At 40.0% G+C, this 12728-nt stretch overlaps 2 gene segments (V, D, J or C); both read right to left on the bottom strand.

Annotated features, from left to right (window-relative positions):
• The window catches only part of LOC133015893 (Ig kappa chain V region Mem5-like), a 69901-nt gene extending 61941 nt beyond the window's left edge, over positions 1-7960 (bottom strand). The window contains 2 exon segments of the V gene segment in view: positions 7522-7800; positions 7901-7960. Coding sequence covers positions 7522-7800; positions 7901-7949 — 328 coding nt within the window.
• A 3994-nt stretch (positions 7961-11954) lies between these two features.
• LOC133015895 (immunoglobulin lambda variable 3-25-like) lies at positions 11955-12605 on the bottom strand. The segment is given in 2 exon segments: positions 11955-12277; positions 12371-12605. Coding segments are annotated over 2 exon segments (375 nt in total).
• Between the last annotated feature and the right edge of the window lie 123 nt (positions 12606-12728).

Raw genomic sequence — 12728 nt, forward strand, 5'->3', positions numbered from 1 at the left:
ACTGTGGCGGACTTTCAGTGGAGGAACCAAACTCAACATTGACTGTAAGTACCAGAGATTTTTACTTTGTGCATTTTGTAACTTTTATCAAATAATGAGCAATAATTTGATCAAGTTCAGAGATTGACTAGTTGATAATTTTGTTGAATTTTTATCAATCTGAGGTAATCTCATATCCTGAGAGAAAGAAATGCAGATCAATATTTATTTATCGTAATCAATTCATGTAGATTAATACATTTATAGAAACATACTATTACAAATGTTTCATCTATTTTCATGTAAAATGATGATTTTTATTCATATGTTTAAAATGTTTTGAAATAGAATTTGCTCAATCTTCTAACTAAATCATAAACTGTTAAAAAATGATTAGTTTAAATTGATCAAATTTATTTTGGCACAAAAATCTGTTGTGGAACAAAAACAGGATTTTATCAGTAGATGCAGCTCAGCTTTGTGTTCACGCTTCATTTGGTGAAAAGGAAGTGAAAGAAACAGACGACAAAGGTTTGAACTGTTTTCACACCAGTGTTTCAGCTCTGTGATTTTAAACAGAAGAAAATCATCTCAGGGACGAGTTCTTCACTGTCACACGTTGAGAAACAGACTTGAAGACGTCCTCAATAATCATCAAGAATCATTATCAGTGAACCTTCTCAGCCACATTGACACTTGAACCCTGCGGCTGATGGTCTGACACTGAGTGAATGATGTTCAACAGTAGAAGTTCTTTTTCATTTTATAACATACAAGAAATCACCTGTATGTCATTTTCCTTCATCCTCATCCCTTTGTCTTTTCTCCCCTCTCTCTCCTCCAGTGGGTGTGGTGCGGCCCACCCTGACCCTCCTCCCCCCCTCCAGTGAAGAGCTGAAGCAGGGCACTGCCACTCTGGTGTGTATGGCCAGCGGGGGCTTCCCCTCAGCCTGGAGCCTGGGCTGGAAGGTGGGGGGCAGCATCAGGTCCTCAGGGGTGTCTCTAAGCCCGGGGGTCCTGGGGGGGGCCGGCCACTACAGCTGGAGCAGCACCATGAGCCTCCCTGCAGATCAGTGGAGGAAGGCGGGCTCAGTGAGCTGTGAGGCCAGTCTGGACAGACAGAGCCCTGTCGCTCAAACCCTGGACCCTGACCTCTGCTCGGAGTAGAGAGACGACCGGGTGGAGTCATTGTGCTCCGTTTGATTTACATGTGTTCTACTGCAGCTCTGCATGTCTTCATGTCTTTTCTTCAACTCATTATGACAGTCCAATGCTGTATTGTGGTACTTTTGAAACAAGAATAAACATTTCATCTTCTCATGTCATTTGTTTTTCACATTTGTTTTTTTACTTTACTAAAATAAAATATATCATCACCAACATCTGCTTCTGTTTTATTTTTTCTGCGGCAAAAGATATTAATGTAAATCTGTGTATTACTGAATTACTGAGTTGAAAATTGAACAAAATGATGAAAATCACAGAAGTATCACATTAGTAATTTGTAGGACTTTCCTCATAATTCTTATTATTGTCAATAAGTTACAGAAGTAAAAGTTTATAATTAAACCTCAGGAATTAAAGGGAAATTACACATTTAGCATAAGAGTTAAATCTATATTCTGTTCCATCCATGTTCTGATGTGTGAGTGCTTAATTGTAATTCACTTTTGAATGTGTGATTATAATAATCATCATACCACTATTTGATGAAGTGTAACAGATTCTAAATGACAATTAAAGTCGATAAATAAATATCTGGAAACATTTAGTCATCGAATGAAATTGATAAATAAACACAATTGTGAGATTATTCTGGTTTTAAACTTGAAGGATGTGCTGGTTCTATGAGCTTAATGTGTTTTATAATACATCGTATATGTGTTTATTGTAGTTTTCTTTTAGAACTCATTCTGTAGAGCAACTAGTTGAGGCAGGTTTTTTACGATACAGCTCCGTTTACAACACGTGCAACTGGACCGGTCAACGCAGCGTTCACTGCTCCGCCAGAGAATCACCATGAAAACTCATTTGTGGGACTCCAGGGGCGTTTCAAGGGACTTTAGGGGCCTCAGGCAAAAGGGACCTGGGTAGCCTACATTGACCCAGACACCCCCCTACAAAGAAACACATGAACGACATCACTACAATCTTCAGACAAATATTATATAGTTAAAATTTAAAAAGTGCAGACCTGTGCATCCACGTAAATGATGGTGAAGTAATAAAGTTTAAGTTAACCCATCCCACCCCCTCCTCATCTGACATATACATTAAGACGTTTTAGGTTTAAACAAAAAATTGTTTTCATGGGGCTTTGTTTGGAGAATTCTGAACATTTAAAACTGTGAGTTTGTTTCAGTTGTGTTTAGCTTCATTGTCACTCTGCTTGAAGACTTGTGTTGTATTCACCGGACCAGTTATTCTCTGTGCAGCTGCAGCAGACCAGTTTCACTTCAGTCAGACTGACAGAGGTTTTTGTACGGCTCTAAATCACTGTGTGAACTTTCCATCGCCAACACCACCGACGCAGTAATAATCTCCAACATCTTCAGCCTGACCACTGCTGATGGTTAAGGTGAAGCTAGAACCAGAGCCACTGCCACTGAATCGAGAGGGAGTTCCTGTATTAAGAGTTGATGTTGAGTATATAAGAAGCTTGGGAGTCTGTCCAGGTTTCTGCTGGTACCAGGACAAATAAGCAGTGCTATAAACACTGGGGTTGGTTTTACAGGTCAGCGTGACAGTGGATCCTCGAGTAAATGTCACGACTGGAGGCTGAGTCACAGTCAGCTGGCCGCTGCATCCTGCACACAAACACAAATCATACATTAATCAGCGGAGGTGAAGAGAGAGAACAGGCAGCGCATCACGTCTGAAATGTTGCTGAGTGACTGAACCTGTGAAGCTGCAGCAGGCCAGCGTCCAGATGAGGAGGGTGATGAGAGTCATGGTGGTTGTGGTGGACTGACGGGTCTGAGTCCTGCAGAGTTGGAGTCACAGGACTATAAAGCTTCTCAGTTCAGTGGAGGATCAGCTGACGATGCAAAGCCTCCTCTCTATGGAAATGATTCCTCTGCTCTGAGCGGACTGAAGGTGACGTGGGACACAAACTCAGGATTGTTGCTGTTTGGATTTACACTAAATATGAAGAAGCAGATTTGAGGGTCGTCAGCATCTGGATTCAAATTGTGTCAGTTCTATTGATGCAAATATGTGTATTTCATTCCCCTTGAATTACAGAGTACAAAAACAATTATTTTGAAGCATCCTGTTTGTTTTACAGCTTTCAAATGATGTCAAACTATATTTTGAAATGTTAATTCATGACAAAGTTAAAATCAACTTTTCGTCTATCAATGTTCAGAAGTGACAAAAATTTTGACAAATATTTTATCATCATAATTATGAAAGTGCAGACCTGTGCATCCAAGTAAATGATAATGAAGTAACAGAGTTTATGTTTAATGCCCCCCCCACCACCACCTCAGGCTCATCTTACCTTCAGACTCTGTTTGACTTTAACTCTGAGGAGCAGCGATGCATAAAATTCATGCAAAATACATTTGAGTGCACCTGTCTTTATGAAACTGAGAGGAAGAGGTGACGCTGAGTGAGAACATGTGGACATCACATGAAGGAACTTTCACTTCTGTGTCTGACTTTGAAAAGTTCTGGTTTGCTCACATGGGAGAAGTTTGTCTTCAAGGCTTTTTATCAGAAAACCTTTGAATGTGATTGTTGTTAATGGACTACTACATCCCAAACCAAGAAATGTATCAAAATATAACCAAGTGATATTGTTTCCTCAACTTAATCCAACTGCGACTGAACACTGAGGCCAGGAAGCTGCTCTGGGAGTCACTCTCTCCCTCAGGAATATCCTTTCATGTCTCTAAGTAAATGCACACTGCCCTCTGCTGGTAGTTCACCATCATCAATATCTCCATCATGGTGTGAGGTTGATTTTGTTCTACATTACATTTTATTTAGCTGACGCTTTTTTCCAAAGCAACTTACAATAAGTGCATTCAGCCATGAGGGTACAAACCCAGAACTACAAGAAACAAGAAAGTAGAATTTCTTCAAGAAAGCCAAACTACAAAGTGCTATAATTAAGTGCCATTTAAGTTCTACTAATGTGTTTGTTTAAACTTTCAGTCAAGGTATAGTCTGAAGAGTTGTGTTTTTAGTTTGCGGCGGAGGATGTGAAGACTTTCTGTCCTGATGTCCATGGGGAGCTCATTCCACCATATAGGAGCCAGGACAGCAAACAGTCGTGATTTTGTTGAGTGTTTAGCTCGAAGTGAGGGACCAACAAGCTGATTGGCAGATGCAGAGCAGAGTGAATGGGCTGGGGTGTGAGGTTTGACCATGTCCTGGATGTTGACTGGACCTGATCCATTCACAGCACGGTACGCAAGTACTAATGTTTTGAAACGGACGCGGGCAGCCACTGGTAACCAGTGAAGGGAGCGGAGGAGGGGAGTAGTGTGAGTGAATTTAACTCAAAGACCAGGGGAGCTGCTGCATTCTGGATGAGCTGCAGAGGTCGGATGACACTAGCAGGTAGACCAGCCAGGAGGGAGTTGCAATAGTCTAGAGGTGAGATGACCAGAGCCTGGACCAGAACCTGCCCCGCCTGCTGAGTGAGAAGGGGACGTGTTCTCCTGATGTTGTGCAGCATGAATCTACAGGAACGTGTTGTTGCAGTGATGTTGGCCGTAAGGGAGAGTTGACTGTCGAGTGTCACACCCAGGTTTATAGCAGTCTGGGTGGGGGCTAACACAGAGTTGTCTGTCAAGTTTCTGTCCTTGTTCAACCTTTTCATCACCATGTACATCAGTCATTTCATGAAGCTCTGATATTAGTGAAAGAAGTAAGTAAGTACGCGTCATCTGACCTCAGTGACCCCAGGCCTCTGTTTTATTTAAGTGTCCTCACCCTCTGAGAAAATACTCTGAGTATCAATCAGACTAAATATGACAGTGGAGTTTATGAATATCAGGCTCATTCGAATACTCTGTGAAAAAATAAAGTTTAACATGTCAATTCCATTAAACCTGAGCAAACTGCATCTACTAATAAATATAAAACCATGTGAATAAAAAGAGCTGAAAAATGCATCATGAGACCTAAAGAGAACTCGGTTAGATAGACTGTCTATATGAAGGTAGATACAGTCTTATTACTATATAATGATATATTAGGTCTACATAGATTTAAATACAGTGTATTGAGTAAATATATATAGATGAATGTATATAAAGATATACACAATCGGATTGCTACATGAATATATATAAGGTCTCTATAGATATAAATACAGAATATTGACTGTCTAAATAATATATTTATTATATTATATATATATAAACAATTCATAATTTTTCCATAAATAGTCTATATAAAGAGGATGACAGTATATAAATAAATGTACAATCTATAAACAATAAATACTTATATATTATGTGCAGTCTATATGTCACTAAAAACGGTTGATACAAAGATGGAGTCCACAAACAATATACATAAATATGTAAACATCCTATGGAATGCACCTTGCTCTATGTAGGATTCTTGAGTGTACTTCAAATACATCATGAAGTTAAGTACTGCAAATACGAGACTCCTGTGGAAAATAAGGGAATAAGCAAAGCTTGAGGTGAAATGATATTTAAATATTACAAACTGGTCATTGATTTGTAGTAATAAAGTTATGTAGTGAGTAAAATAAACTTTTGAAGAGCTTCATCTTAGGTCTGAAAGTGTGTGATTGTGTCTGTTGTGCTTGGTGAAGTTACTGTCAGTCTCTGTGTTCACTGGTCTGTGTCCCACTCTCTTCCTGCTGTAACAGCTCATGTCTCTGCCTCTGACTGAGGGAGGTTTTTGTACGACTGTAAATCACTGTGTGAACACACGTGCTCCGCTTACTACATGGAAGCTCTGACAGTAGTAAACTCCTGCATCTTCACTCTGAACTCCACTGATGGTCAAAGAGAAGTCAGATCTGCTTCCACTGCCACTAAACCGAGCTGGTGTTCCTGATTGTATCGTTTTAGCCCAGTATATTAGGAGCTTGGGAGCCTGTCCAGGTTTGTGTTGGTACCAGGACAGCCAATCATCACCACCACCATCCCTATAAACACTGGGGTTGGTTTTACAGGTCAGCGTGACAGTGGATCCTGGAGTAAATGTCACGACTGGAGGCTGAGTCACAGTCACTTGGCCGCTGCATCCTGCACACAAACACAAATCATACATTAATCAGCGGAGGTGAAGAGAGAGAACAGGCAGCGCATCACGTCTGAAATGTTGCTGAGTGACTGAACCTGTGAAGCTGCAGCAGGCCAGCGTCCAGATGAGGAGGGTGATGAGAGTCATGGTGGTTGTGGTGGACTGACGGGTCTGAGTCCTGCAGAGTTGGAGTCACAGGACTTTAAAGCTTCTCAGTTCAGTGGAGGATCAGCTGACGATGCAAAGCCTCCTCTCTATGGAAATGATTCCTCTGCTCTGAGCGAACTGAAGGTGACGTGGGACACAAACTCAGGAGCGTAGTAGTTTGTAGGACTTTCCTCATAATTCATATTATTGTCAATAAGTGACAGGAGTAAAACTATAAAATGAAACCTGAGAAATTAAAGGGAAATTACACATTTAGCATAAGAGTTAATTAGATATTCTGTTCCATCCATGTTCTGATGTGTGAGTGCTTAATGGTAATACACTTTTGAATGTGTGATTATAATAATCATCATATCACTTTTTGATGAAGTGTAACATAATCTAAATGACAATTAAAGTCGATAAATAAATATTTGGCAACATTTAGTCATCAAATGAAATTGATAAATAACCACAATTATCTGATTATTCTGGTTTTAATCTTGCAGGATGTGCTGGTTGTATGAGCTCAATATGTTTTATAATACATTGTATATATTCTCTGTGTTTATTGTAGTTTTCTGCTAGAACTCATTCTGTAGACCAACTAGTTGAGACAACTCAGCGTTCACTGCTCCGCCAGAGAATCACCATGAAAACTCATGTGTGGGACTCCAGGGGCGTTTCAAGGGACTTTAGGGGCCTCAGGCAAAAGGGACCTGGGGACCCTACATTGACCCAAACACCCCCCTACAAAGAAACACATGAACCACATCACTACAATCTTCAAACAAATATTATATAGTTAAAATTTAAAAAGTGCAGACCTGTGCATCCACGTAAATGATGGTGAAGTAATAAAGTTTTAGTTAACCCATCCCACCCCCTCCTCATCTGACATTTACATTAAGACGTTTTAGGTTTAAACAAAAAATTGTTTTCATGGGGCTTTGTTTGGAGAATTCTGAACATTTAAAACTGTGAGTTTGTTTCAGTTGTGTTTAGCTTCATTGTCGCTCTGCTTGAAGACTTGTGTTGTGTTCACTGGACCAGTTATTCTCTGTGCAGCTGCAGCAGACCAGTTTCACTTCAATCAAACTGAGGGAGGTTTTTGTACGGCTCTAAATCACTGTGTGAACACTCCACCGCCATGATTACCGAAACAGTAATAGTCTCCAACATCTTCAGCCTGAACACCTCTGATGGTTAAGGTGTAGCTAGAACCAGATCTACTGCCACTGAATCGAGAGGGAGTTCCTGAATATAGAGTTGATGTCGAGTATATAAGAAGCTTGGGAGCCTGTCCAGGTTTCTGGTGGTACCAACTGAGGGAACTACCAATATTTGAACTCCCCGTGGCTCCAATGTTCACAGTCCCTCCGAGACTAACAGACTTGACCGAGTCAGTCTGAGTCAGAAAACTGTTGGCAGCAGACTCTGAAATAAGAAATGAATGAAAGAGCATCAGAGAAAATAGTTTCAACAGCCAGGAGGAAAATAAAGAAAACACATTTCCACCACCTTCAAAATCTCTCACCCTGACTCAGAAAAACCAGCATGACACTCAGAGTTACTGTCAACATCATCCTGATGCAGTTTCCTGTGTGAGTGCGTGAAAACGGTTCAGACTCTGTGTGGCTTTAACTCTGAGGAGCAGCGATGCATAAAATTCATGCAAAATACATTTGAGTGCACCTGTCTTTATGAAACTGAGAGGAAGAGGTGACGCTGAGTGAGAACATGTGGACATCACATGAAGGAACTTTCACTTCTGTGTCTGACTTTGAAAAGTTCTGGTCTGCACACATGGGAGAAGTTTGTCTTCAAGGCTTTTTATCAGAAAACCTTTGAATGTGATTGTTGTTAATGGACTATTTCATCCCAAACCAAGAAATGCATCAAAATCCAACCACGTGATTTTGTTTCCTCAACTAAATCCAACTGCGACTAAACACTGAAGCCAGGAAGCTGCTCTGGGAGTAACTCTCTCCCTCAGGAATATCCCTTCATGTCTCTAAGTAGATGCACACTGCCCTCTGCTGGCAGTTCAACATCATCAATAACTCCATCAAGGTGTGAGGCTGATTTTGTTTTACATTACATTTCATTCAGCTGACGCTTTTATCCAAAGCGACTTACAATAAGTGCATTCAACCATGAGGGTACAAACCCAGAACAACAAGAATCAAGAAAGTAGAATTTCTTCAAGAAAGCCAAACTACAAAGTGCTATAATTAAGTGCCCTTTAAGCTCTGCTCATGTGTTTGTTTAAACTTTGTGATGGAAATCTGGAGATACAAGAGGCTGGAAACAACAAAGTTATCTACGTGTATTTAATAAGGGGCTTTCTGCAGAAAGGATCAACACAGGGAAACCGCAAGGGTCTCAGAGTGAAGATGAAGAACAGTCAAATACAAGGGTCTTATATAGGAGGGGATAGGGCTGTCTCTCTGATCCAATCAAGACAGGTTCCCATAGGTGGGGGAAGGACAGGAAACTAAACATAACAGCTGATTCACATGTGTTTCCTAAGGTGATAAGAAGAGATACACTCCTTCCTTTGATGGGTAATTAAGTCGCAAAAGGTCTCACTGTATTGACGTCATAAACAGTTCAGACCAGAAAACAGCTCAAGTCATCAAACATCTGTTGTATGTAATACAAGTCATAAAAGTCTCTTGAGAAGGCTTCAAACACTTACTGTCCAAATACAAAATACTTTTTCAACCTTGCTTAGTTAATTTTCTACTACAACTTTCATTCAAGGTATAGTCTGAAGAGGTCTGTTTTAAGTTTGCGGCGGAGGATGTGTAGACTTTCTGTCCTGATGTCAATGGGGAGCACATTCCACCATTTAGGAGCCAGGACAGCAAACAGTCGTGATGTTGTTGAGTGTTTAGCTCGAAGTGAGGGAGCAACAAGCCGATTGGCAGATGCAGAGCGGAGTGAACGGGCTGGGGTGTAACGTTTGACCATGTCCTGGATGGAGACTGAATCCGATCCGTTCACAGCACGGAACACAGGTACTAATGTTTTGAAAGCGATGCGGGCAGCCACTGGTAACCAGTGAAAAGAGCAAAGGAGGGGAGTAGTGTCAGTGAATTTAAGTTAAAGACCAGTGGAGCTGCTGCATTCTGGATGAGCTGCAGAGGTCGGATGGCACTAGCAGGTAGACCTGCCAGGAGGGAGTTGCAATAGTGTTAGAGGTGAGATGACCAGAGCCTGGACCAGAACCTGCGCTGCCTTCTGAGTGAGAAGGGGACGTATTCTCCTGATGTTGTGCAGCATGAATCTACAGGAACATGTTGTTGCAGTGATGTTGGCCGTAAGGGAGAGTTTACTGTCGAGTGTCACACCCAGGTTCATAGCAGTCTGGGTGGGGGCTAACACGGAGTTGTCTGTCAAGTTTCTGTCCTTGTTCAACCTTTTCATCACCATGTACATCAGTCATTTCATGCAGCTCTGATATAAGGGAAAGAAGTAAGTAAGTACACGTCATCTGACCTTAGTGACCCCAGGCCTCTGTTTTATTTAAGTATTCTCACCTTCTGAGAAAATACTCTGCCTATCAATCAGATTAAATATGACAGTGAAGTTTTCGAGTTTCAGGCTCATTCAAATACTCTGTGAAAAAAATAAAGTTTAACATGTCAATTCCATTAAAACTGAGCCAAACTGCATCTGCTAATAAATATAAAACCATGTGAATAATTAGAGCTGCAAAACGCATCATGAGGCCTAAAGAGACCTTAGTTAGATAGACTGTTTATATGAAGGTATAGATATTCTGATTACTATATAAGGATATATAAGGTCTATATAGATTTAAATACAGTCTATTGAGTATCTATATATAGATATGTGCAACAAAAAAATGAAGATAAAGACAGTCTGATTACTATATAATGATATTTAAGGTCTATATAGATATAAAGACTGTTTATTGAGTTTCTATATATAGTTATATGCAGTTTAAATAAAGATATATGCTGCTATATGATGATTATATAAGGTTTGTATAAATTTAAATAGAGTCTATTCACTGCCTCAATAATATATTTATTATAAAATATGAATAATATAATAATCTTTTCATAATATATTGATGAACAGACTTTAAAAAGAGGATGACAGTCTATATAAAATATGTAGAATCTATAGACAATCAATACAAATATATATGCAGTCTATATGTCCTTAAAAACTATTAATGCAAAGATAAAGTCGTCAAACAATCTATATAAAGATGTATACAGCCTATGGAATTCACCTTGCTCTATGAAGGATTCTTGATTACATATACACCATAAATTTACATACTGCAAAATATAAATCTATTTTTGTTTTTCACATTTCTGTTTATACCTTATTCAAATAAAATATATCATCAGCAACATCTGCTCCTGTTTTATTTTTTCTGCAGCAAAAGATATGAATTGAAATCTGTGTTTTACTTCTGCTTAGACAGTAATTTCTCTTGTGTGGATCTGCATGAAAACCATGTTTCTGACTTCTGAGTTGAACTTTCAACAAAATGATGAAAATCACAAAAGTATCACGTTAGTAGTTTGCAGGACTTTCCTCATAATTCCTATTATTGTCAATTTGTGACAGAAATAAAAGTTTATAATGAAACCTTAGAAATTAAAAGGAAATTACACATTTAGCATCAGAGTTAATAAGATATTCTGTTCCATCAATGTTCTGATGTGTTAGTGCTTAATGGTAATACACTTATGAATGTGTGATTTTAATAATCATCATATCACTATTCGATGAAGTGTTATAGAATCTAAATGACAATCAAAGTCAATAAATAAATATCTGGCAAATTTAGTCATCAAATGAAATTGATAAATAACCACATTTGTGAGATTATTCTGGTTTTAAACTTGCAGGATGTGCTGGTTGTATGAGCTCAATGTGTTTTATAATACATTGTATATATTCTCTGTGTTTATTGTAGTTTTCTGCTAGAACTCATTCTGTAGAGCAACTAGTTGAGGCAGGTTTTTTACGATATAGCTCCGTTTACAACACGTGCAACTGGGCCGGTCAACGCAGTGTTCACTGCTCCGCCAGAGAATCACCATGAACACTAATTTGTGGGACTCCAGGGGTGTTTCAAGGGACTTTAGGGGCCTCAGGCAAAAGGGACCTGGGGAGCCTACATTGACCCAAACACCCCCCTACAAAGAAACACATGAACCACATCATGACAATCTTCAAACATATATTGTATAGTCAAAAATAAAAAAAGTGCAGCCCTCTGCATCCACGTTAATGATAGTGAAGTAAAAAAGATGATTTAACCCATCCCTCCTCCATCACCACCTCAGGCTCATCTTACACACATTTAGACGTTCTAGTCTTCAACTGAAAAATCTAAATTTGACAATTATGGTTTCATGGGGCTTTGTTTGGATATTTCTGAACATTAAAACTGTTAGTTTGTTTCAGTTGTGCTTAGCTTCATTGTCGCTCTGCTTGAAGACTTGTGTTGTGTTCACTGGACCAGTTATTCTCTGTGCAGCTGCAGCAGACCAGTTTCACTTCAGTCAAACTGAGGGAGGTTTTTGTACGGCTCTAAATCACTGTGTGAACTTTCCATCGCCAACAGAGCCGAGACAGTAATAATCTCCAACATCTTCAGCCTGAACACCGCTGATGGTTAAGGTGTAGCTAGAACCAGAGCCACTGCCACTGAATCGAGAGGGAGTTCCTGAATTAAGAGTTGATGTATAGTATATAAGAAGCTTGGGAGCCTGTCCAGATTTCTGCTGGTACCAGGACAAATAATCACCAGCACTATACGCATAAGCTCTGGGGTTGGTTTTACAGGACAGTGTGACAGTGGATCCTGGAGTAAATGTCACGACTGGAGGCTGAGTCACAGTCATCTGGCCGCTGCATCCTGCACACAAACACAAATCATACATTAATCAGCGGAGGTGAAGAGAGAGAACAGGCAGCGCATCACGTCTGAAATGTTGCTGAGTGACTGAACCTGTGAAGCTGCAGCAGGCCAGCGTCCAGATGAGGAGGGTGATGAGAGTCATGGTGGTTGTGGTGGACTGACGGGTCTGAGTCCTGCAGAGTTGGAGTCACAGGACTATAAAGCTTCTCAGTTCAGTGGAGGATCAGCTGACGATGCAAAGCCTCCTCTCTATGGAAATGATTCCTCTGCTCTGAGCGGACTGAAGGTGACGTGGGACACAAACTCAGGAGCGTTGCTGTTTGGATTTACACTAAATATGAAGAAGCACAATTGAGGCTCGTCAGCATTTGAATACAAATTGTGTCACTTTCATTGATGCAAATATGTGTATTTCATTCCCCTTGAATTACAGAGTGAGAAGGCGTAC

The sequence above is a fragment of the Limanda limanda genome, chromosome 12 (genome assembly GCF_963576545.1).
Source record: "Limanda limanda chromosome 12, fLimLim1.1, whole genome shotgun sequence".
NCBI classification, from domain to species: domain Eukaryota; kingdom Metazoa; phylum Chordata; class Actinopteri; order Pleuronectiformes; family Pleuronectidae; genus Limanda; species Limanda limanda.